Source organism: Oryctolagus cuniculus, chromosome 4 (assembly GCF_964237555.1).
Source record: "Oryctolagus cuniculus chromosome 4, mOryCun1.1, whole genome shotgun sequence".
Taxonomy (NCBI): Eukaryota; Metazoa; Chordata; class Mammalia; order Lagomorpha; family Leporidae; genus Oryctolagus; species Oryctolagus cuniculus.
This window is the reverse complement of record NC_091435.1, coordinates 174300820-174324597: the sequence shown is the minus strand read 5'-3', so window position 1 is coordinate 174324597 and position 23778 is coordinate 174300820. Positions and strand designations below refer to the sequence as shown.

The 23778-nt window shown below is 63.4% G+C and overlaps 2 protein-coding genes across 11 annotated transcripts in view; one reads left to right on the top strand and one right to left on the bottom strand.

The window, feature by feature from the left end:
• DLEC1 (DLEC1 cilia and flagella associated protein) overlaps positions 1-10385 on the bottom strand; it is a 60875-nt gene extending 50490 nt beyond the window's left edge. For 3 of the 6 annotated variants that reach the window (XM_070073007.1, XM_070073011.1, XM_070073009.1), the window contains exons 1-5: positions 9953-10383; positions 6906-7056; positions 2708-2818; positions 1400-1599; positions 1045-1277 (exon numbers count right to left, since the gene is read on the bottom strand). In XM_070073007.1, coding sequence (XP_069929108.1) covers positions 1045-1277; positions 1400-1599; positions 2708-2818; positions 6906-7056; positions 9953-10363 — 1106 coding nt within the window. In that variant the 5' untranslated portion in view covers positions 10364-10383. Of the gene's footprint in view, positions 1-1044; positions 1278-1399; positions 1600-2707; positions 2822-6905; positions 7057-9952 lie in introns of those variants that run through there. The other 3 variants (XM_070073010.1, XM_070073008.1, XM_070073012.1) reach the window with 3 other exon arrangements.
• PLCD1 (phospholipase C delta 1) overlaps positions 9948-23778 on the top strand; it is a 29111-nt gene continuing 15280 nt past the window's right edge. Inside the window, exon 1 of one of the 5 annotated variants that reach the window (XM_051829237.2) lies at positions 9948-10081. Coding sequence is in view for 4 of the 5 variants with exons in the window: in XM_070073021.1 (XP_069929122.1) it covers positions 23129-23636 (508 nt within the window). In the remaining variant the exon portion in view is untranslated. Of the gene's footprint in view, positions 10082-17133; positions 17443-21387; positions 21521-21552; positions 23637-23778 lie in introns of those variants that run through there. The other 4 variants (XM_051829236.2, XM_051829235.2, XM_070073021.1 and 1 more) reach the window with 4 other exon arrangements.

The window sequence follows — 23778 nt, the reverse complement described above, 5'->3', positions numbered from 1 at the left end:
GTCCCGGCTGCGCCCCTTCCCATCCAGCTCCCTGCCAATGGCCTGGGAAGGCAGTGGAGGATGGCCCGAGTGCTTGGGCCCTGCACCCGCGTGGGAGACCAGGAAGAAACTCCTGGCTCCTGGCTTCGGTTCAGGCCCAGCCCTGGCTGTTGCAGCCATTTGGGGAGCAAACCAACAGGTGGAAGATTATTATTTCAAATAAATAAATAAATCTTTAAGATTAAAAAAAAAAAAACATGCGGCTGGTGCAGCGGCTCACTAGGCTAATCCTCTGCCTTGTGGCGCCGGCACACCGGGTTCTAGTCCCGGTCGGGGCGCCGGATTCTGTCCCGGTTGCCCCTCTTCCAGGCCAGCCCTCTGCTGTGGCCAGGGAGTGCAGTGGAGGATGGCCCACGTGCTTGGGCCCTGCTCCCCACAGGAGACCAGGATAAGTACCTGGCTCCTGCCTTCGGATCAGCGCAGTGCGCCGGCCGCAGTGCGCCGGCCACGGCGGGCATTGGAGGGTGAACCAACGGCAAAGGAAGACCTTTCTCTCTGTCTCTCTCTCTCACTGTCCACTCTGACTGTCAAAAAATTAAAAAAAAAAAACATGCATTTTAACTGAACATGTACAGGACTTATTTCTTATAAAAAAAAAACTAAGAATCTGCGAAGCAACTCCTTCCCTTCATAAGGATAATTACTGAAGTACAGCCAAGTCATAGCCAAATCAGGCAAATCATTGTAATCACGCAAACTGTAAGTGCTGTTACGTTTAAGACGGTGGAGTCCGATGGAAGACACAGGTGGCCAGGGAGCGCCCCCAGTCTGGCCTGGGCCGCTCAGAGCTCAACACGGAGCTGTTTCTCAAGACGCTGGCAGGGCAGAAAACCGTGAGGCCAGGACTTGGGGGGACGCCCAACTGCGACATCTCTGGGTGACCCTGAAGCCCTGCCCCCTCCCCAAAAAACTCGAGGGGCCTCCATAGCCAGACCGGACCCGAGAGCTGCTGGGTTTCTCTCTAACAGGCCAGGCTCTGAGCGCGCAAGCCGGGGACAGTCGCACCTCCGTTCCGGCTGCAGGCTCTCCGGCTGTCTCGATGGCGCAGGCTTCTTGGGAGGAAGAATGAGAGACCTGCCTCCGTGCGGGGTGTCAGGGGGTGAAAACCGCGGGTTCCGCAGGAAGTCATTCCGGCCTCGGTGCCAGCTGCTGCTGCTGCCAGGCGGGGTTGGCTGTGCCGCTCTCTGCGGCACGCGCCGCTGGTTCGCCCAGTTTGTACTCTTCAGGGGCTCTGTGCTCTGGGGGAGGAGCCAGAGAGAGTGGACACCCTGACCTCCTGCATCACGGCCACAGCCAGCGCACAGAATCCCGCCCGGCCCCAGGGGCCACACCCAGGCAGCACAGGCGCTCCGGAGCCGACCTTGACCGCGTCTCTGGTCCTCTGTCTGGCCTTGGAAGTCGAGTCCCACGTCTCGCTGTCCACGGTGTGGTCCAGCTCCTCTTCAGGCACAGCCAGCAGCTGCCGGCACAGAACGTTGAGCTTCCTGGTGAGACTTCTCTTCGGCACGGAACGCATCTCAAAACTGAACGTCGGTCTGGAATACCCGGGGAGGATGATGCCTAGGGCGCCAAGGAGACGCGGAGTCGCCACAGCCCGGCGAGGGGCTGGACGTCTCCACGAGGACCCGAGCGAGGCCGCCAACGCCACAGCCGGGGCCACGTCCTCCCGTAAACGGGCTCCAGAGCAACTGCCGACGCACACGTGAACTCACGCTGCCGGCGTGCTCAGGGGACATCGCTGGACTCCGCCTCGCACGCTGGCAGGTGCACGGACCCCACGCGGGCACGCGCGTCTTACAGGGCTCGCGTGCGGGACCCAGCTTCTCACGGTTCTCACACTGTGAGATCCTCCGGGGGCTAAGTGAGGATGTGCGTTGCTAGCAAGGACGCAGCGGGGCCCGCACCACACACGTCCTAGCCTGACGCCGCCCGGCATCCCTCACCTGCGTAGGCCAGGGTCTCCCACTACCGCTAACACACAAGAGGCTTAGTGCCCCTAGCACGGCCCGGCCCCTCCCCTGCGTGCCCCAGCCCACCACCGCAACCCTTGTCGTCAGCACTCTCAACACCTTGGGGTCCACCCTGCCCGCCACCCTCCCCCAAAGGCCGAGACCCTCACACGGAGAGCCTGTCTCCGAGCCCCCGCTGCTGCCCAGTCCTGGTTTCCATCCACAGGAGCCACACAGCCCGCAGGAGCCACACGGCCGCGCCTCCAAAGTCCACCTGCCTGCTTAGGCGACGCAGCCTCCTGTCCACCCATCCTCAGAGCCAGCCTCTCCAATCTCGGGAAACTGACCCGTTCTCTCCCTCCCTCCCTCCCTCCCTCCCTCCCTCTCTCTCTCTCCCCCCCTCCCTATTCCTCCCCTCCATTCCCGAAGGAGGAAAAGCCCCCGTTTCCGTCTGAGGACCCCGCGTCCGAGGTCCACCCCCAGTGGGCGCCGGCTCCCCGGCTTGCGTCGTCAGCCCCTCCCTCTCCTGTTTCATTCACCACCTCCTCTACAACCGCCTTCTCTCTTGCTTTTTGGGGGCCGGCAGGGATGTCGGGGAGCTGGCCAGGACGTGGCACACTCAGATTCGACTCTCCCCATGGGCACCCGCAGCACGAGGGCAAAGGGGGGCCCAGGCAGCTCGACACACGGCGGCTCTCAGGGGGAGGCACGGGCATTACCTTTGGGTGCAGAGCAAAACGGCACTGCCTGGTCGTAGTAGTCCTCGGGGCAGATCAGGTGGCGCTCCCGCAGCAGCTCGCTGTCAATGCACCACCGGAACATGGTCTTCACTGCGGGGGGCGGGGGACGGCGGTCAGCCGCTCTGGCCCAAACCTGCGTCGTCCCCTGGGCCGGCCAGGGGAGCCTGGTCTCTGCCAAGAGCCACGTGGGCATTCACACTCCGGCCGCCGGCCACCCAGGGCGATCGACTTCGACGGCGGCCTGCTGCACTTACTCACTTTCAAGTGCTGCCTGCAGCTGCCCTGGCAGAGCCGGATGGAACGATTCCCTGGGGCCTTATACGCCCCCCCCACCCCCCACCCCGGGTGTTCCCCACCCCCGCCGAATGAGCCCGAGATGAACTCCCGTCCCAGAGCTCTGTGCTAGCGCTGGGACTGAAGACACGAATCAGGTGTGTAAGAGCCAGCTGCCGGGCAGGGCTGTGCCGCGGGATATCATCCGAGTTCAAATACGGCCTGTGACACAACAGACCGCCAGGGATGGAGGGCTGGACAGACGGCCCCAGCACGTCGCCGTCCGAATCCTGGCCCTCCGCTCTGTGAGCCTGCAGTCAGAATGCCCCTCGTCGCCCGTGATGCTGGCCACTGAGGTGTCGGCAAGGGTTCCAGACACACCGGCCCGGCTGTCTGCCTTCGGGCTCCTGGGCTGCTGTCGTGAGATGGTGTGGGCCCTGTTCCCCTCGTCCTGAACCCCAGCATCCAGCATCCATTCACATGGAGCGGACCCCAGACCCGAGCCCAGCCCACAGCAAGGAGCCACGCTCAGCTGACCCGCAGCCTGAAGCCGGTGCACGAGCCCAGCCCAGCCACCCCGGCCCACTCCCCGCTGGTCCATACACAGATGGGAGAGGAAACCCCACTGACCAGGATAGGAAGTCAGCAATGAGCATTTGGGGCTAGAAACAGTAGAAAAGACTCATGGTTGGCGGTTCCAATATGGCGGAATAGGGAAGGAGCTTACTGCTCTAGCCCAGGAGAAGATAGTTTAAAAAAAGTGGAGAGACGGGGCTGGCGCCGTGGTGCAGGTTAATCCTCCACCTGCAGCACCAGCAACCCATATGGGCACCGGTTCGAGTCCCGGCTGCTCCACCTCCAGTCCAGCTCTCTGCTGTGGCCTGGGAAGGCAGTGGAGGATGGCCCATGTGCTTGGGCCCCTGCACCCACATGGGAGACCTGGAAGAAGCTCCTGGCTCCTGGTTTTGGATTGGCGCAGCTCCAGCCATTGTGGCCATTTGGGGGGTGAACCAATGGAAGGAAGACCTTTCTCTCTGTCTCTCTCTCACTGTCTGTAACTCTACCTGTCAAATAAATAAATAAAATCTTAAAAAAAAAAAGTGGAGATACTGTAGTCTCAGGAAAGAGTTAGGGGGAAAACTGCAGAGGAAACTCTTCTGGAACTAGCGGGACACGGTGGACCTACGTGGAGGACACGGGCGCACACGGCCCGGGACTCCAGCAGCTAAGAGCCTCCGTGCCAGTGCTGGAAAGAGAGGTGAGACGAGACCACGGTAGCCCAAGACACTGGCGGAAAAGCGGCAGGAAGAGCCTAGAGGGGACGAGGTTGAAGCCCCGTGGGGGGAAGTCCACCAGCCTAACTAGAGGAGAGAAAAAATAAAAGGGACAGTACAGACACGATTCTCTCTCCAACCACCTTACAAAGGCGTAAAAGCCAATAGGGCACGTGCCATTTTGGACACACGTAACAGCTGCACCAGCTCGGGGCTGCGCCCGGCAATCAGCCAAGCAGAAGAACCTGACTCTGGTGGGAGAAATAACGGGAGACTAGACCTAGTGAATGTGTGGAACTTCTGAACCAGGACTGTGGGTGGGGGAGAATAACAGGGTGTGGGAGAACTCACAGTGTGGCTGAGACGTGAGTAGTCTCTGTGGGAGATGCCGCATGCTCAGGCGGCCCTGGCTGCCCGCTGAGAGACATTGCAGGGGAATCTGAGCTTACGCTGAGGACTGCACAGATCCTTTGTGGGGTCGGGACACAGCAGACAAATATTATACCCACTGGGGCTAGCGCTCAGGGACTGATCGCCATCAAGGAGGAGAGCTCAGCTGATTAAAGAGCTCTCAGATTAAAGAGAGAGAGAGAGAGAGAAGATTCACCACACCAAACCTGGTGTGGCACCTTAAGCACACCCTTAACCCTGAAGAGCTGAACAAAGCTCTCTGGCTACACCCACCACAAGCCTCTAGAGATTCACTGAAAGCAGACAGTCCACTTATCTACAGAGTCATAGTACAACGAGAAAAGCCGCCACAGCGGGAAAAAAAGAAGAAACCAACAACAAACACAACAACCCAAAACAACATGACGCTCCTAAAAGAACATGACATTTCAATACAAGATTATGAAGATGATGAGATAGAAGAAATGCAAGAAATGGAACTCAAAAAATTGATGATAAGAATACTTAGAAGAAATCAAAAACAAACGCACAAACTACTGAAATCCATGCAGGGCCTGAAAGAAAATCTCATGAGAATGAAATCTTAAGGAGGAATCAAAATGAAGTGAAGAATCCAATAGAACAAATAAAAAACACAGTTGAGAGCCTTAAAAACAGAATCAGTGAGGCAGAAGAGAGAATATCGGACTTAGAAGACAGAGCACAGGGAAGTATACAGTCAAACCAAAGAAAAGAGGAAATTAGAAATAAAAAATATATTGTTGGGAATCTACAGGATACTGTTAAAAAAAACCAACATTCAGGTTCCAGGAGTTCCTGAAGGCATGGAGAGAGAGAAAGGATTAGAAGGCCTTTTTAGTGAGATACTAGCAGAGAACTTCCCGGGTTTGGAGAAGGACAGAGACATCCTAGTGCAGGAAGCTCATAGAACCCCCAATAAACATGACCAAAAGAGATCCTCACCACGACACGTGGTAATCAAACTCACCACAGTGAAACAGAAAGAAAAGATTCTAAAATGTGCAAGAGAGAAACGTCAGATTACTCTCAGAGGATCTCCAATCAGACTCACAGCAGACTTCTCATCAGAAACCCTGCAGGCTAGGAGGGAATGGCGAGACATAGCCCAGGTACTAAGAGAGAAAAACTGCCAGCCCAGAATATTATATCCTGCAAAGCTATCATTTGTGAATGAAGGTGAAATAAAGACCTTTCATAGCAAACAGAAATTGAAAGAATTTGTCACCACTCGTCCAGCCCTGCAAAAGATGCTTAAAGATGTGTTGCACACAGAAACACAGAAACACAGAAACACGGCCATCAATATGAAAGAAGGTAAAGGAAGGAAACCTCACAGCAAAAGATCACAGGACGTTCAAAGCATATATTAGAAAATATCTTTGGCAAATGGCAGAGCAAAGTTACTACATATCATTAGTCACATTGAACATTAATGGCCTGAACTGTCCAGTTAAAAGACACAGATTGGCTGATTGGGTTAAAAAAAAAAAAAAAAAAAAAACCTGGCCGGTGCCACGGCTCACTAGGCTAATCCTCTGCCTGCAGTGCCAGCACTCCGGGTTCTAGTCCTGATTGGGGTGCTGGATTCTGTCCCGGTTGCCCCTCTTCCAGTCCAGTTCTCTGCTGTGGCCTGGGAGGGCAGTGGAGGATGGCCCAAGTGCTTGGGCCCTGCACCCCATGGGAGACCAGGAGAAGCATCTGGCTCCTGCCTTCGGATCGGCGCAGCATGCTGGCCGTGGCAGCCATTTGGGGGATGAACCAATGGAAGGAAGACCTTTCTCTCTGCCTCTTAGTGTCTCCCATCTCTGGGCATCCCTCCAGGCCACAGACCCGCTCTCCATCCACTGCACAGACGGCCTCGCCACCTCAACTCACCACCTCCCCAGCGCTAAGTGACCAGGAGGCCACGGCCAACCGCACAGCGGCGCTGAAATCAGCAAGACCCAGACAGGCGAGGCTCTAGGAGAAACACATCGGTCGCTTAAAGAGAGGCTCTGAGATGCGTCCCAAATGAAGGCGTGGGGAACTGCACGGCCCCCCGCCCCGCAGCGGCCCGGACCGAGAGCAGAGCCCCTGGGAGGCGCCGAGGGGCTCCGGATGGCACCTGTGGGGGCAGCGACCCTGGGTTTGGTGGGGGGAACGCAGTGTGACGCCTGGCCAGGACAGCCCACGTGGCCGGCGGGGCACCTCACACCCACCTGGAGGCAGCCTGACGGGGACCTCGTGGGCCTGCACTTTGGCCTGGTTCACCGCCCGCTCCGTCTCGGCCAGGGCCCGGGCGCGGGCTTGGATCACGTGCTGCTCCAGCATCTGGATCTCGCCCAGCCGCTGCTTGTAGATCTCCCGGATCTGGGGGGGAGGGGCAGAGGCGCAGGAAGAGCGTGGGGTCAGGTGGCCTCGCCCGGCCCCACCCCAGCACCACTCCTGCCAGCCGGTCCCGGCCCTGGACGCCAACCCTGCACCTGACAAAGCGCTCGCAGCACGCAGAGCTGCCCTCCAGACCGTGAAACACAAGGTTCTCCAACTCGCTTCTGAAAATGGAAGCTTCCGGGGCAGCCCTGTGGGGCACTGGGTGAGGCCGACACTGGTGACACCCGCCGCTCTGAGTCCCTGCCACCACGTGGCAGACCCGGTGGAGCTCTTGGCTCCTGACGCGGCCCCGCCCAGCCCCGGGCCGGAGGGTGGGAATCTGTCTCTCCCTCTCTCCACACTCTGCCTTTCGACTACATAAATCAGTGAATCACTGTATGAAGTGCTGCAGCCCCATACCCAGGTGGGAAGGGGACAGCTCATCCGTCCTGGAGCCTGGAAACACCCTCCAGGGGACGGCAGCCTAGAACATTCCATTAAGCATAAGGCACTGGCTTTGTGTGCCGTGCCCTCTCACCCGGCTCTGCCTGAGTCCCCTGCGCCTAATCCTCGGGCGGAGGAAAGAGCATCTCCCACGCACTGACAACAACAGTCAACAGCAGGCCCTCACCGAGCGTCCACGACACAAACACGCGGAGCCACGCTGACGCAGTCTGCCTCGCTCAGTCCTCGAACAACCCACAGGGCAGGCGTCACCTGCCCCAGGTGATAGGGGAGGCGTCACCCACCCCAGGTGACAGGGCAGGCGTCACCCATCCCAGGTGACAGGGGAGGCATCACCCACCCCAGGTGACAGGGGAGGCCTCACCTGCCCCAGGTGATGGGGAGGCCTCACCCACCCCAGGTGACAGGGGAGGCATCACCCATCCCAGGTGACAGGGCAGGTGTCACCCACCCCAGGTGACAGGGGAGGTGTCACCCACCCCAGGTGACAGGGGAGGCATCACCCATCCCAGGTGACAGGGCAGGTGTCACCCACCCCAGGTGACAGGGGAGGCCTCACCCACCCCAGGTGACAGGGGAGGCGTCACCCACCCCAGGTGATGGGGAGGCGTCACCCACCCCAGGTGACGGGGAGGCGTCACCCACCCCCAGGTGACAGGGGAGGTGTCACCCGCCCCAGGTCACAGGGAGGTGTCACCCACCCCAGGTGACTGGAGAGGTGTCACCCACCCCAGGTGACAGGGGAGGTGTCACCCACCCCAGGTGACAGGGGAGGCGTCACCCACCCCAGGTGACAGGGGAGGCATCACCCACCCCAGGTGACAGGGGAGGCGTCACCTGCCCCAGGTGACAGGGGAGGCGTCACCCACCCCAGGTGACAGGGGAGGCGTCACCCGCCCCAGGTGACAGGGGAGGCATCACCCACCCCAGGTGACAGGAGAGGCGTCACCCACCCCAGGTGACAGGGCAGGCGTCACCCACCCCAGGTGACAGGTGATGGGGAGGAGACCAAGCCTTGTGGAAGCCCGGGTCACCCAAGGTCATGCCCGGGGGCGTGTGGAGGCGGCAGGATTGAAAGCAGGGCATTTGCTCTGTGGGCCATCGACACTTCTGTTGTGGAGGAAGTACGGCCACAATGACACGACACAGACCTTGGAAAGCGGCTGCTTGCGTTAACCAGTGAGGCAGCTGCCCACTGGGATCCTGTCTAGGGAGGGAAGACGTCCTAACTTCTGCTTTGGTAAACTCCGGTCATAAATCTGTCCTGACAAATCTGCCCCTGGTGTCTCTCTGCAAACAAACCAGGCCCAGCGACCATTGGAGTGTGGTCCCAGGTCACACAGGCTGCAGTTTAAACCAGCAATGCTGTAACAGCTAAGATGTGACGCTGATGAGCCTATAAACACTGTAAGAAACTGGGGACTGTGGCCCGGTGATTCCAGCTGAGCCCGCTGGCGTAATAAACTGCTCTGATCCTCCACCGTCTCTGGTGCCTGTTTGAACAAAGGGCGTCTTCCCACCTCGGATTTCTGCAACACCGCAGGCAGGCGGAGGGGAGGCCGGCAGCCAGCAAGGCAGCCGGGGGATGGGGTGTGTGTGTGTGTGTGTATATATATATATATATATATATATATATATAGTGTGTGTGTGTGTTCCTAATGTCGTCCTATGACATCTTTGCTAAGTTAATGCATGGCAAGGAGCTGTCTATCAAACACGTGTAACTCATTCTTTTTAATAACTGCGTAGTATCCCTTACTGTGAACACACTGCAACTCATAGCCGGTCGCTCTCGGCACAGCTGCACCACTACAGGATCCCCCTGCGAACCTCTCTGCGTTCTGAAACAGTGAACGTGCATGACTTTTATCTTCAAAACGCCAAAGCTTTAAAAGGAACAGACGGAGGGCTCGTCTGCCAGTTCGGGCCCAGGACAGTGGCTCCCGGGGGAGAGAGATGAAGGGGTGGCCTCTGGTGACTGCTGTGGGGCTCACGACTTCTGCTCCATTCGCTGAAGTCTCAGCAGAGGGAAGGTGGCAGCCCTGGAAGACGGGAGCACGGGGGCGCCTCCTGGGGTCCTGGTGGATCCCGGGAAGCCTGGAGTCCTTGGAGGGCACGCGTCCCATCTGAGCCGCAGGTCGGCCACTCCGGCTGGGGCGCAAGCGCGCAGGACAGGTGGTGCGCGCGTGTGCACCCGCATGCCCGCTTCTCATCTACCGCTGACCAGAGCAGGGCTGGTGCAGCCCAGTGCGGAGGCAAGAGCAGCTTCCAAGACCAGGGGGTGAGCGGCTTGGGGGGCGCGTGGGGAGGCCTGCGCTCTCGCCCCGCCACGCGAGTGCGCACTGCGGTCCGTGACAGCGCGGCCGCCCCGAAGGGCCCACAGCAGGGGCCACGTCCCGCGGGCGCCCCACGCCCCGTGGGCGCACGCTACCTGCCGCAGCTGCTCCACGAACGCCTCGTGGCGCTGGTTCTCGCTGCCGCGGCCCTTGATGAGGCTGGCGCTCAGGTCCTCGCCGATCACCTCCCCGGAGTACAGGCCGCGGAAGACGCCCGCGAGCAGGTGCGAGATGTCTTGGGTGCGCAGGGAGGCGGGCCGCAGGCGCAGCGGCTTGGGCTCGGGGGCCGGCGCCAGTGCCAGCGGCCCGACGCGCCGCGGCCGGGCCATGGAGCTGCAGGGCGCGCCCTCGGAGCCGGCGGCGGAGGACTGCACCGAGGACCTCCAGGTGGACTGGCTGGGGCTGCTGAGCTCGTCCCGCTCTGATGGCGGCGCTGGCGTGGCCCCCAGGCACCCGTGGTCCGGGGACCCGGCGGCCCTGGGCTCCATGGCGCTGCTGGGCTCCATGGCAACTGGGACGCCGCGGGCCGCCCGCGTCTGCTTCCGGTCCCGCCCCTTCCGTGGCCCCCCCACCCGGGGGGCTGGGTGGGTGTCGTCATTGCAGCCCCGCGCGGCCGTTGGTCGGTGGGCTCGGGAGCCCAAGCGCGTGGGCAGGGGGAGTGCGTCCGGCCAGGCCTTGCAGTTGCCTGCTTGCCCGCCGTGGGCCCGCAGACTTGTGCACCGGCTCAGATAAGAGTGAAGACCTTGTTGCAGGTCTGTGCGGGGCGCCCAGGCGGCTGCTGTGGGGGTGCTCGGCCACGCGTGTCCGTGCGCTCGCGTGTGGGTGTGATTGTGCATGTGTGTCCCTGCGAGATGTGATGGCGTGATTGTGCATGTGGGTGTGACTGTGATGGTGGGGCGCGTGCATTTATGATGTGTGTGGTTGTGTGTGGTTGTGTGCATGCGTGTGTGCCTGTGTGCGATTCTGTGGGGCGCGTGCATTTATGATCTGTTTGCTGCATGTGTGACTTTGCAGGTATGTGGTGCACGTGTGCCTTGTGTGTGTGTGCCCTCATGTGTGAGTGTGTGTGAGAGATGAGGTGGTGGGGCGGGAGGGTCCCTGAGGTGCCTGCAGTAGGGTTGGTGAGGCCGAGGTGAGGGGGACTGTGGTTGGTGGGGACCTCAGAGGACAGGATCGTAGTCTGCAGGGAGACGAGGTGAGATTTGAGGAATGAGCCGTCAGCTCTGAGCCATTGGGGGAGTGCACATGAGAACCACAGAACCTCAGCGTGATGCGCCACCTGCGGAGCCCCACGCAGACCATAGAGACCGCGTGGAGGGTGTGAGTGCTGGCCAGGACGCGGAGCGGCTGCGGCACAGGCGGTGGCAGGCTGAGCCCCACTCCCCAGGGGAAATGAAGCACCGTGCCCACAGAGAACCTGGCACACAGACGTGTATGCCGGAGTCACTCGCCATCACCAAACTGGGGAAGCAAAACCTCACCCTGGGGCGTGGCTATGTAAATTGAAGGGTATCTGACAGCGGGACAGAGACAGAGAGAAAGGAGACACTGCTGATCCAGCAGTGGAGAGGAGGCCCAGGTGCCTTGTGCCGCCTGAAGAAACCACTCTCAAAGGACTACATGCGTGGAACATTCCAGAAAATGCCAAACAGCGCCCCGAGCCGAGAGTGGGAGCTGGAGCTGGCTGCAAAGGGGCATGAACGAGTTTCGTGGGCTGATGGAGCTGTTCTGTACCTTTTTTTAAGCAAAACGAGTAGGAATAACGCAGATGGAAAACGGGACTGCGTGCCCAGGGACCAGCGGTGCAGGAGCTGAGAGATTGCTGCCCGGGAGGGCCAGCTCACACCGCGGACTCCCAAAGGCTCACGGGAAGTGGCATTACGATGGGGAAAAAAAATCCAAACCCACGCCTTGTTTTTCCGTAACAAGCTTCTCCGTGAAATCTTGAAGACCCCTCAGCCGTGAGCATGGAGCCGCGGTCGGGGGTTTGGGCTCTAGTCCCGGGGCAGTAGAGGGGCCGCCAGGGTCTGGAGCTGGGCATGACCTGGTCAGCTCCGTGTCTTACTAGGGCATTTCTGGCTGCTCTGGGAGTAGACATGAGGCAAGAGGCCAGGGGCAGAGCGCTTAGGAAACTGTGAGAGCTTGGGCAGGGACTGAGGGCAAACAGACGGACAGACGGACACGACAGCGGAGCTGACAAACCTGCGGGTGACGCTGGGAGCTAAGGGTGCCTCCCCAGGGTCCTGTGTGCCGTCAGATGCGTGATTATGTCACCTGCCGAGTCAGGGCGAGGCTGCACTTGTCCAGGGAGGCGGAGTGACGTCGCTGCCACCACTGTCGCTGGTGGGCTGTGGCTTCTGCTCACGGGATGCACCAGCCACAAATTGCTGGCTTTCCAGCCCGAAAGCCACTTCCTGAGCGAGTCTCAGGATGCCCGGCCACTTCCGCTTCCCCCGGCGGGCCGCTCCTCCCTCCCGGGTCTTGCAGGACTGTTTCCGTCCTGTGAGCTGGGGAGCAGGGCCCCTGTCCTGGACGGGGTGCTTCACAGGGCCTGCTCCTCCCCGCTGCGCCCCGCAGAGCAGGGGGCACAGGGCCAGGGTGACGTGCCCAAGCCTGCCCTCCAGGTGCCAGACACCGTGCGTCCGTTTCCAGGGCAGGCGGTGGAAGCCTCTCCTTTGGGCCCCTGTGGCTGCCTGTGCCCGCAGAGAAGGCTGGCTTTGCTGGGACTGGAGGAGCTGGGAGGGGGCTCTGTGGGGCAGGTGGGCAGTTTGTCCCCTGTCCATTTGCATGTGGGCCCCCTGGTGGTGTAAGCAGCAGCTGCTGGTGGAGGAGGAGCGTGATAGTCTCCAGTTGGGGCGAACCCGTGCCAGGCAGGTGCACCTGTCGGGTAGAAGCGGAACCTCCGGCCCCTTCCCTGTGCCAGGGGAGACCAGGACAGTCCTGCCTCCGAGTCACAGGGAGTCTGACCCAGCCTGGGAGGGGTCTCCCCTGCTTCCTCCCCGACCCTGCCCACCCGCAGGCACCAGCCAGGCCGTGGCCGCCAGCAGCAAGCGCCCGCTGGTCTTCTGGGCCATCTGACACTGCCACCTGATCTCCGACTGCGTGGCTGTCCCGTCCTCCCCTCCTCCCCTTCTGGTGCACGGGGCGCGTCCCTGACTGCTTCTCTCTGCCTCTGCACCATGAGCCAAGGGTCCCTGCCCTCCAGCCAGCCCCTTCCCCTGGGGAGCGCACAGAGGGAGCTCCCTAGGAGCTGTCCTCTTCATTCCAGGCCTGCTCCCGCCCAGTTTCTGTTTGCTTGTTTCTCTCGGGCTCCCACGCAGGTCTCTGGCCTTTCCCCCAGATGGTTAGATTGTTTCAGTGTCTGTGCAACAATGTGTTCTACCTGGTATCTACCAAGTCATTCTATGGACAGAGAGAGACAGAGAGAAAGGTCTTCCTTCTCCGTTGGTTCACCCTGCAATGGCCTCTGCGGCTGGTGCGCTGCGCTGATCTGAAGCCAGGAGCCAGGTGCTTCTGGTCTCCCATGGGGTGCAGGGCCCAAGCACTTGGGCCATCCTCCACTGCACTCCCAGGCCGCAGCAGAGAGCTGGCCTGGAAGAGGGGCAACCGGGACAGAACTGGCGCCCTGACCGGGACTAGAACCCGGGGTGCCGGTGCCACAGGCGGAGGATTAGCCTAGTGAGCCGCAGCGCCGGCCCCAAGTCATTCTTAATTAAAAAAAAAAAAAAAGAAAAGAAAGAAACGCAAGTGACATCATCATGTCGCACTTATCGTCTGGCCGCCTGCTTTTTTCGCTTGTCACCTTCTGTAGCAGCTGGTGAGGGCACCACGGTTTCCTGGGCTGTAGTGACAACCTACTTCTTACGTGTGCGTGCCTCGCATAGTACAGCGCTTCTGCGTGATAAGATCAGTCCTCTTTGGGCAAAGGTCCGTTCATTTTAGTATTGGAGACACTGCTGATTCTCCCTCTGGGTAGACCATACATACCCAAGTACACTCCTTTCGGCATTCTGGGAGAGCGTATGGACACTTTATTATTATTTTTCAAAATATTATTTATTTAAGAGGTAGAGTTATAGACAAAGAGTGGGACAGAGAGAAAGTTCTTCCACTCACTGGTTCACTCTGCAAATGGCCACAAAGGCTGGAGCTGGGTCCATCCAAAGCCAGGAGCCAGGAGCTTCTTCCAGGTCTCCCACGCGGGTACAAGGGCCCAAGGACCTGAGCCATCTTCTACTGCTTTCCCGGGCCACAGCAGAGAGCTGGACTGGAAGAGGAGCAGCCGGATTGGAACCGGTGCCATATGGGATGCCGACACCACAGGCAGAGCATTAACCTACCGTGCCACAGCGCCGGCTCCTATTCTGACACTTTCTCAGTGGACGTGCATGACTTTTATCTTCAAAATGCCAAAGCTTTAAAAGGAACAGACGGAGGGCTCGTCTGCCAGTTTGGGCCCAGGACAGTGGCTCCCGTGGGAGAGAGATGAAGGGGGGGCCTTCGGTGACTGCTGTGGGGCTCACGGCTTCTGCTCCATTCGCTGAAGTCTCAGCAGAGGGAAGGTGGCGGCCCTGGAAGACGGGAGCACGGGGGCGCCTCCTGGGCCCCCCAGCGTGTTCTGAGCTGTAGCCTGGCCCACGGGCCCCTCCTGGAGTCCAGGCTTGCGGCCTTCGCCTCGTACTTGACATCTTGATGTCTGAGCAGGACACAGCTGTGCCCCGCTCCTGCCATCCGCATTTCCCAGCACGGAGCCTCATCCTGCAGCTGCCCAGGGGAGAAGCTGGGAGTCAGCCCTGCCCCTGGCCACCCCCACCCGGCTTAGTTATCCCAAGAGCCCCCTGGCTGGGCTGCCTGCCCCCACCCGGGCCCCTCCCCAGCTAGACACCTACCCAGAGCAGAGGACCAGTGCCCCGCCCTCCACCTCCTGTTCTCCTGGCCCTCGTTCCTGCCAGGCATCCTTGCCGGTCCCCCAGGGCACCAGACTCCTGCCCCGTGGGCCTGGAAGTGCTTGTCCCCTGTGGCTGGCCTCACTCTGCTCACACGTGCCCTGCCTTTTCCCATTTCCTCGTCACCACCTGCTGTGGGTGCTCCCCGACTTGCAAAGGGGTGGCCTCCTTCGCTGAAAACAGACGGACACCACTGAATGCAGGCCACTCCCGCACCGCGGCAGAGGAAACTCCGCAGTCGGGCCATGGTGAGCCGGAGCCCACCGGGACCCAGGGTGCGCCTCCTGTGTCAGCGCTCTCTCCTCCTCCCATTAAAATTTGCGCTCGGGAGAGCAGGGCCTCCGTGTTTGGTGTGCGCTGGTCCCAGTCTCTGGGACACACCCAGGGTGCAGCAGCTGCTCAGGAGGTGAAGTGACAGTACTTCCCAAAGGGGGCTTCAGTGTCTCCCCCAGGACGCTGAAGCTCCTTAGGCTGCCTCTTCCCTCGGGTGGGGAGGCAGGGGTCAGAGGTCACGTCTCCAGTCACTGTGGGCGTGGGGTGGAGTGAGTGTCGGGATTTAGTCAAAATTGAAATAAACAGCTCACACTCACAGCGAATGTACACTAAAACCCTGCAGTAGCATCGCGGACAAGAACCCCGAGTTTTCCTGCAGCCGAGATGTCGTGGGCCCTGGTGGCACCCTGGGTCTCAGGTCAGGATGTGCACTGAGCTGGCACGGGCAAGGCAGCTGTCACTGTCCCCTCTGCAGGGGTGCAGAAGGGTCCTACAGCCTTGCGAGCAGCAGGGGCTGGGGAGGTACTGACTTGACCCCCTTATCTCAGCTGACCCAGAAGCTCCTCTGGAAGTGACTGGTTCAGTCTCTGGGCAGGAAACTGTGGATTGAGATTTAAACAGCCGCCACCCGCTGTGCTGCGGAAACCTCCGTGCACCTGCCCCACCCGGGCCTGCAGGCGTGCATGGGGGTGTCTGTGGCTTTGTGCGCCCCTCCCCCGACTCTGGAGAGGGCAGGGCGGGCAGGCTGGCACGGGTACAGACACTGGTGTCCCTCAGCCCTCCGTCACGCCCACCCCTCACGCAGACCCTGGGGACTGAGCGGAGGCCCCTCGGCACCGAGAGTGAGCTGGCTGCAAAGCCCTGTGAGTCACCAGGAACCCGGGCTTCTCAGGAGGGAGCTGGGTTTTGGGGAGAGCAATTTAGGTGCCTGGCTGGGCGTGGCCCCAGAGCACCCCGGGAGGGGAGGGCAGAGCAGCACCTTTGTGGTGCCTGACAAAGCCTCTTGCTGGGCCTCCCAGCCCCGGGCCCTCCACCTGCAGAGACCCCCAGCCAGCCTGTAGGCCGGATGTGGGGGGAGCAGGGGGACTGCAGAGGGCTGCCCGGGGTCACAGCAGCGGCCCTGAGCAGGGCGTGGCCCAGCCCTCCTCTCCAGCGGGGCCTGGCGGCATAAGCAAGCTCTGAGTCAGCCGTGCCCATCCTGCCTGGCAACCCGGGCCTGGAGGAAGCATCGGCCCCTGCATCTGGGCCAGAGGCCAGCGAGAGGGCCCGGTGAGGTGGGTTTGGGGTGTGCAGAGCAGGAACTGGCTGCAGCCCTGCCCGCCTCACATCCCAGAGGAGAGAGGAGGGCTGAGCAGGCCTGGGCTGTGCATCCTGCCCACCCCCCCTCCCAGAGAGGGGAGGCGGAGGCAGGAGGGAACCCCTCCTCCTCCCCACACCAGGCTGCGGGCTCAGGGCAGCAGGACTGGGGCTGAGTGCAGAAAGGGCCCGCCTGCCCCGGCGGGGCAGAGCGGGGGTCTCTCCAAAGCCCCAAAGTCCTGGCCCAGCCTCCAGCCCTCTCCCATCCCTGCTCAAGGCTACCAGGGCCTGGGGGAGGCCAGCAGGGCTGGGTCAGGGGTGAGGGATTCTTCCGGACTCTCACGCTGGCGTCAGCATCTCGGGCAGGGGTAGCACCTCCCATGCCCACACCCAGCGCCCAGCTCTGGGGGGGGGGGCACTCCCTGGAGCTCTCTAGAGAGGAGCTGTCTGGGTTCTAAGAGTTGAGGGGGCGCCACGTGGGGAGCCACCCCCACCCCGGAGGAAGAGATCCTGCGGCCTTTGCCCCTGTCCTGCACAGATTTCCGGCAGCGTCTTGGGGGTGCGGGTGGGCGAGCTCTCCACCCCAGTCCCCTCGCCCAAGGCGCGCCCGGCCGGACCCGCTCCTCCGCGCCTGTGCGCCCGTGTGGAACAAGGGACGCAGACCCCGGGCAGCTGCGGCGGGGCGCTGGACGCCGGCACCAGCGCGACCCCAGCGGGGCGCCCACACAAAGGGGCGTGGGGCCGGGCGGCCCGCACTAATGACAGGGCGCGCGGCCTGTGGGCGGCGGCGGCGGCGTAGGAGGCAGGAGGGAGCTGGCTATTTCTGGCCGGGGCTGGCCCGGTCCTCCCGGCCCCGGGAGGGGCGGGGAGAGACGCGGGTTGGTGGGCCCCGGGGGCGGGGCGCGGCGCGGGCCCACCTCCCGGCCTCCAGCCGCCGCGGGCCACTCGGGCCCTTGCATCGTGCGCCGCTCGGACCCGGGCCCTGTCGCTGCTGCCGGAGTCCCGGGGCGCCCCCGCCGCCGCGCCGCCGTCGGGCATGGACTCGGGCGGGGACTTCCTGACCCTGCACGGTGAGTACCCCGCGCACGCGAGCCGAGGCGCCGTCCGGGCCGGGATCGGCCGGGCAGAGCCCCCCGCCCCGGGCCCGCGCCTCGGCCCCTTTGCCGGGCTGGGGGCAGCCTCAGCCCGCGGCGCCGGCGGAGGACTGCGGGGCGCTGGGCGTTCCCAGGCGGGTCCCCAGGGCGGGGGGAAGGGGAGCGGCGCGCGTCTGGAGACCTCCGCAGGCGCTCCGGCCTCGGGCCCCCTTTCTCCCGGCCGCGAAAGGCTGGGTCCCGCGGTTCGGCGCGCACTGCATCCACGAGCGACCGTCCGGGCCGCCCCCGCAGGTCCCCCAGGCCCCGAGGTGCCTGGCCCGCGTCGGGCCGCGCGGGCGTGGCGAGGCGGGGCGGGGCGGGGTGCGCGGCGAGCCGGGGTCGGGCTGCCCAGCGCAGGAACAGCCGTCAGCGCCGAGGCTCCGGGTGTCAGCTCGGGCGCCGGCCGCGCCACCTTTAGCCCAGCCGAGCTTTGTGTGCGGCGACCTGCCAGAATCTGGGCCGGCTCCTGCCCATGGCTGCCAGCTGCGAAATCTGGAGGCGGGCGCCGGGCTCTCTCTGCTCCGTGCCTGGGAGTCACCCACTCTCGGGGATCCTTGCTCCTCTCTGCCCGATGAGCAAAGCCTGCCCGCTTAGCCTGCATGTCCCTGTCCTTCCTAGTACTGCTGGGGTCGGAGCCTCCAGGGTCCACCTCCCTGTAAACCATCCGCGCAGAGAGCAGATGGGAGAGAGAGAGGCAGAGCCCCCCTGAAGGGGGCTGTCATCAGCCAGTCTGCCATCTGTCTCGTGGTCCCCATGGTCTAGGGAGACCTTGCTCGGAGCTGTTAACCTCACCCGGGGGGCGGGTGGGGGTTCCTCAGAACCACCTTGTCCAGCTGGGTCATGGGATTCCGGCCTCTCTGGCTACAGGCATCCCACATGCCCCTGGGGGGCTGGCAGGAAGGGCCACGGTGGAGACCTGCTTTCTGGCTCAGATCACTGCCCCTTGTCTCTGCGAAGCCCACGGGCGGTCAGGAAGGGGCCCACTGCCTTTGTCCAGTTTCTCTCCTGAGTCTCTGCCTCTCGTCTCTGCGAAGCCCGCGGGTTGTCAGCTCCTGTCGGAAGGGCCCCACCCTCGGTGCCCCTGCCTTTGTCCGTTTCTCTCCTGAGGCAGCTTGCTATCTGCTTGGAGGCTCACAGCAGCCGCCGTCCACCCTGCAGAGCGGGTATGCAGGAATCTGGCTGTGGGAGAGGCCGCGCCTCCCAGGGCTGCGCCACAGCGCCCCGCCCCACCGCTCTCTCGGACTTGGGGGGTGAGGGTCTGCTTCAGGAACGCCCTCTGCGCTCCCCCCTTTTGCCTGGAACCTGGGGGCTCGCCTGGGTGTGAGAGGTCCCTCCTGCCTTATCCCCCGCAGAGCCAGCCTGGTGTAAAAGCATGGCCCCAGAGTCAAGTCCTTTCAGACAGCACGCTCGGCTTTGCCGTGCCTCAGTTTCTTTACTTGTAAAGCGGCCCTGCCTCGTGGGGCTGTCAGACGGTGACCAGCACCTGGCTCCCCGAAAGTGCTGTGCACCTGCAGGAGGTCTTGCAGGCGGCCACCCCTGCGCGCTGCGGGAGACCACAGGCCCCGAGGTGTCCCTGCCAGAAGTGGGCTCCGCACCCAGGGCTCTTCCCAGAGCCCGCGAAGCCCCCGACTGCCAGTCCCGTCCTGCTCCCTAACCCGTCTTCGCCATTCCACTCCAGCCAGGCCCGCGCTGGCTTCTCCCGAAGACCCCTTCCGGGGCGGGCCCTCCCTTCACAGGACACGCTCGCCTCCAGTGATGCCCCACACCTGTCCCCCTGCAGGACCCGGCATTGGTAAAAGCGGAAGGCGCCGGAGCCTCACCTTGGAGGGACCCGGGCTCCTCTCCAGCTTTGCCTCTGCTTGCTCTGTGACCCTTGGCCCCCTGGGCCTGTGTGCTCACCCAGCGTGCATTTCACAGGGGGGGGGGTGGCGTGAGAACGTACAAGTGGGGTGGGAGCCCCAGAATCAGGAGATGGTGTGGGGCCATTGTGGCACGTCGGGGTGGTTGGCTCCCCACCCGTTTTAGTTTTTAAGGCTTACTTATTTATTTGAAAGGCAGAGTTACAGCGAGCTGGGCTCCAAAGCCAGGAGCTTCCTCCGGGTCTCCCATGTGGGTGCAGAGGCCCAAGCACTTGGGCCATCTTCTGCTGCCCTCCCAGGTGCATCAGCAGAGAGCTGGATCGGGAGTGGAGCAGCCGGGACTCGAACTATTGCCCACAGGGGTCCTGGCACTGCAGGTGGTGGCTTCACCCGCTGTGCCAGAGCCCTGGGCCCTCCACGCACCTGCTGTGTTCAGACACTCGCTGAGCTTCTCTGTGCCACAGGCCACTCCAGCAGTCGGGAAGCCTGGGGTCCTCTCAGGGTTGTGTTTCTAAACGCATAAGATAAAGCAAAGAGGACCCTGGGGTGACCGGGTCTTTCCCCCGGCCCGCGGGGTGAAGAGCAGTGCGAGGTTTCTTCTCTCTCTCTCTTAGATTTATTTCTTTATTTGAAAGGCAGAGCTAGAGAGAGGCTGAGGCGGGCCGGGGGACCCCCATCCGCGGGTTCACTCCCCAGGTGGCCGCAATGGCCAGAGCTGAGCCACCCGAGGCCAGGAGCCAGCTTCTTCCGGTCTCGCACGCAGGTGCAGGGGCCCAGGCACTCGAGCCGGCGCCGCACTGGGTGCCCGCACTGCTTGCCCGCTGTGCTAGCGGCGGCCCCAGGCTTCCTCTAACGCGTGGCCGGCTCACACTCTGGCCCCCTCCCCAAGCGCAGCCTCTCGCGTCCTGCGGGGCCTTGCTCTGGGACGGACCCTAGGCGAGGCCCGCTCGCTGTGTTCACTGTCAGAAGCCGGTTCGCCGGTGAGTCACCGCGGGGCTGAGTCACCCCCTGGGTGGGCCCGGCCTTGCGCGCAGGAGGGGCTCGCGAGAGTGAAAGGCCGCACTGTTCGCAGCACACTGGCGCCCAGTCTCAGACGTGGCGTCGCCCTCCGCCGTGCACCGGGGCAGGCCTGCAGGGAAAGGGCGCGCTTTCCAGGGGTCGCGTCTGCAGACCTGGCTCTGCTCACAAGGAGCTCATTGAGTCCCGCAGGCGTCGCCGCCCGGAGGTGGGTGGCCGCCGACCGCGCGGCCCGGCCCGCCCTCGCCGCCCGAGGACCGCCTGTCCAGGCGGTTCCGCCCCGCCCCCTGAGCCCTGGCTCCGCCCCTCGCCGCCCCGCCCCCACACCCTGGCTCCGCCCCCTGCGCCATGGCTCAGCCCCCGGCTGCTTCCCGGGTGGGGCTCTGCCCCGCGTCACCAGCCGAGCCTGATCCTCTCCCGCCCGCCGCCGTGGCTCTGGCTCCGCCCCCAGCCCGCCTTCTGGCCTCTGGCTGACGCCACGGATCTGCTTCCTGGTCGTGGATTCGTCCCACTCCGCCTCCGCCCCGCCCCTGTGCCCTGGCTCCACCAATCCCCCCCTGCATCCCGCCCTCGCCCCACCTCCAGAGGCAAGGCCCCGCCCTTCGCCTCCGCCCCGCCCCTGTGCCCTGGCTCCACCAATCCCCCCCTGCATCCCGCCCTCGCCCCACCTCCAGAGGCAAGGCCCCGCCCTTCGCCTCCGCCCCGCCCCTGTGCCCTGGCTCCACCAACCTCCGCCTGCATTCCGTTCTCGCCCCACCTCCAGAAGGCACTGGCTCCGCCCCCAGGAATAGCTCCGCCCCCTAGGTCTGGCCCGGCTGCCTGCCCTGGCCACACCTCCCCTCCCTCGCCCCACCTCCAGAAGGCACAGGCCCCGCCCCCGGGTCTGGCCCCGCCCCCTACGGTCTGGCCCTGCCCCTTCGGACCCCGATTTCGCTCGCGCCCGCCTCTGGGCCCGAGCTCCGCCCCCCACGCCTGAACTCCGGGAGCGGACAGGTTCCCGGAGGCGGCACTGTGGTCTGGAGCTCCGCGGAGCGCCATGCAGTGCCTGGGGCTGCCGCGTAGGAGCCGCAGCCGCTCCAGAGAGCTCTACCTGCAGGAGCAGAGCCTCCGAGTGGCGGCGCTCAATGGCAGGAGGCTGGGTAAGAGACGCGGGGGTGCAGGGGTGGGACGCGGCCCTGGGGTCCTCCTGTGCGCGCGGCGCTGTGTGCAGAGGCGGCAGGTGTGCCCCTTTGGTACACCTCGGCCCCCGCAGAGCCCCTCCTGGTAACAGGTGTCCCGGGGCTCCAGATGGGGTGTAACCCAGTGAGGTCACCTGTACAGCGCGGGTGGTCCGATGTGATGCCCGCGACAGGTGTGCCCGCGAGTGCCCCAGTGAGGTCAGTGCCTCTGTCAGGCTCGGGCACCGTGGGGTGACGGGTAATGTGCAGCCAGCTGTGTGGTGTTTGGCACCGTCGGTGACTGCCTGTCATTCTGGGCCGTGACCCCTGTGCGTGTGTGTGTGTCGGTGAGTGTGCGTGTGTGGGGGGGTGTGCGTGTGTGTGTGTGTCGGTGAGTGTGCGTGTGTGTGGGTGTGTGTGTGTGTATGTGGGTGTGTGTGTGTCGGTGAGTGTGTGTGGATGTGTGGGAGAGTGTGTGGGTGAGTGTGTGTGTGTTATGCGGCTTTGCTGCTTCTGTTACGCTGGGACAGTGTGCCTGCTAAGGGGGCCAGGTACAGGTTAGCTGTGGGTGTAAGGGCGGCTTAGCCTGTGGGTGTAGGCGCGGCCCTAGAAAGCGGGAGTTTGTGTGCGGAGTGAGCAAGGTGCGCCTACCGTCAGGCGGGTCCCAGCCCTCTGCCTGGGGCAGCTCAGGAGAGACCCCCCCTCCCCCCCCGCACCAAGGGAGCTCCCAGGCCCGGCCGCCCTGTGCTGACGGAGTTCTGGGAGGCACTTCAGGAACTCCGCGGCTGGGAGCCCGCCACCCAGCAACACCCCAGACCGGGGAGGGGAGGGGAAGCGGAGGGCGGTCTGGGTGCCGGCTGGTGTGCGCGGCGCCTTTGTTCTTGCCGACCCCGAGGGTAGGCTGCTGCTTCTGAGCCCGGACTCCGCGGGGCAGCTTCCCCCAGCCTCAGTTTCCTCGTCTGTAAAATGGAAATAATGACAGTGCCTTTGGCGTGGGGCAGCTGGGGGCTTAAACACAGGTGCTAAGAACGGCATCTCGTGCCGTGTTAACGATCACTGTTGTGGCCGCTGTTTGAGGACGATGCCCCATGGCACTGAACGTGGCTTGGCTGGGGGTGGCTAAGGTGACCCTGCGTTGTCGGGGTCCGTGTGACTGTCGCTCACCGTGGCCGAAGGTTGTAGGTAGCAGTGTGGGAGGAGCACGGTGCTGCGGCTGTGTGGCCGTGTGGCTGTGGCTGTGGCTGTGTCTCCCGTGGGTCCTGTGGGTCCTCACTGTGCACCAGCCTAGCCACCCCCCAGCTGGCCTCTCTACGTGCCCTGCGTGCAGCTGGCCCAGGCAGGCCTGGGATGCTACAGGCCAGCCAGGGCTTGGCGCTCAGAGCCCTGTGCACCCGCCCCCACCCGGGCAGGAGGGAGCCAGGGGTGCTCACACTCTGCGGGTGCTAAGCGGGGTGGGGAGGGCTCTGAATCGAAAGTTCCCAGTTGAGGCCGGGATCCGGAGGCGCCCACCGGGCTTCCCGGTGGCTCTCCTGCTCGGGGCTGAGGTCCGTTTCCGGAAGCCAGAGGACAGGATGAGCGTGTCATCGCCTCATGGTGTTTTCCAGAACAGGAGGGCGGGGGCGTTCCCTCGTGGGGCCCTGGCGGGGGGCGAGGAGGGGTCCCTCCCAGCTGGCATCCCCCAAGACGAGGCCCGGCCTCTGGGGGTCCGAAGCTGCCCTCTGCGAGGCCTCCCCTCGGGCTCAGGCACACTGTGTCCCCTGGAAGTGGGTGCATGGACCTGCGCCAAAGGTAAGGGCAGGTCACGTCGGTCCGCCACCCCTGGCTGCTCAACACGGTCCCCACCCGGTGCTGACCCGGAAATGGGGCACCGACAGGGAAGAGAGTCGCCCGAGGCCTGGGGGTGTGGATGCCGGAAGCAGGCCCCGTGGGTATGTGCGGCCGCTGGAATGGCTCGGCTACAGTGGGAGAGGCCGGAGGTCTGGCCCGCAGTCCTGGGGTCCCCAGGGCCAGGAGCAGCAGTGGGGCACGAGGCGAGGTGGCCAGTGGCCGAGCAGAGCGGCCTGGGGGACACGCCCCTCACAGGGGTTCCTGCCTCGAGGTGTGTGTGTGTGTGTGTGTGTGAGAGAGAGAGAGAGAGAGAGGGGCGGTGGTCTGGCATCCCCTGGATGTCTGGGCTGGGAAGGCGGTCCTCCCTACGGGCTCTGGCCCGGGCCCCGCCTCTGGGCCGCCCGCTGTCCCCT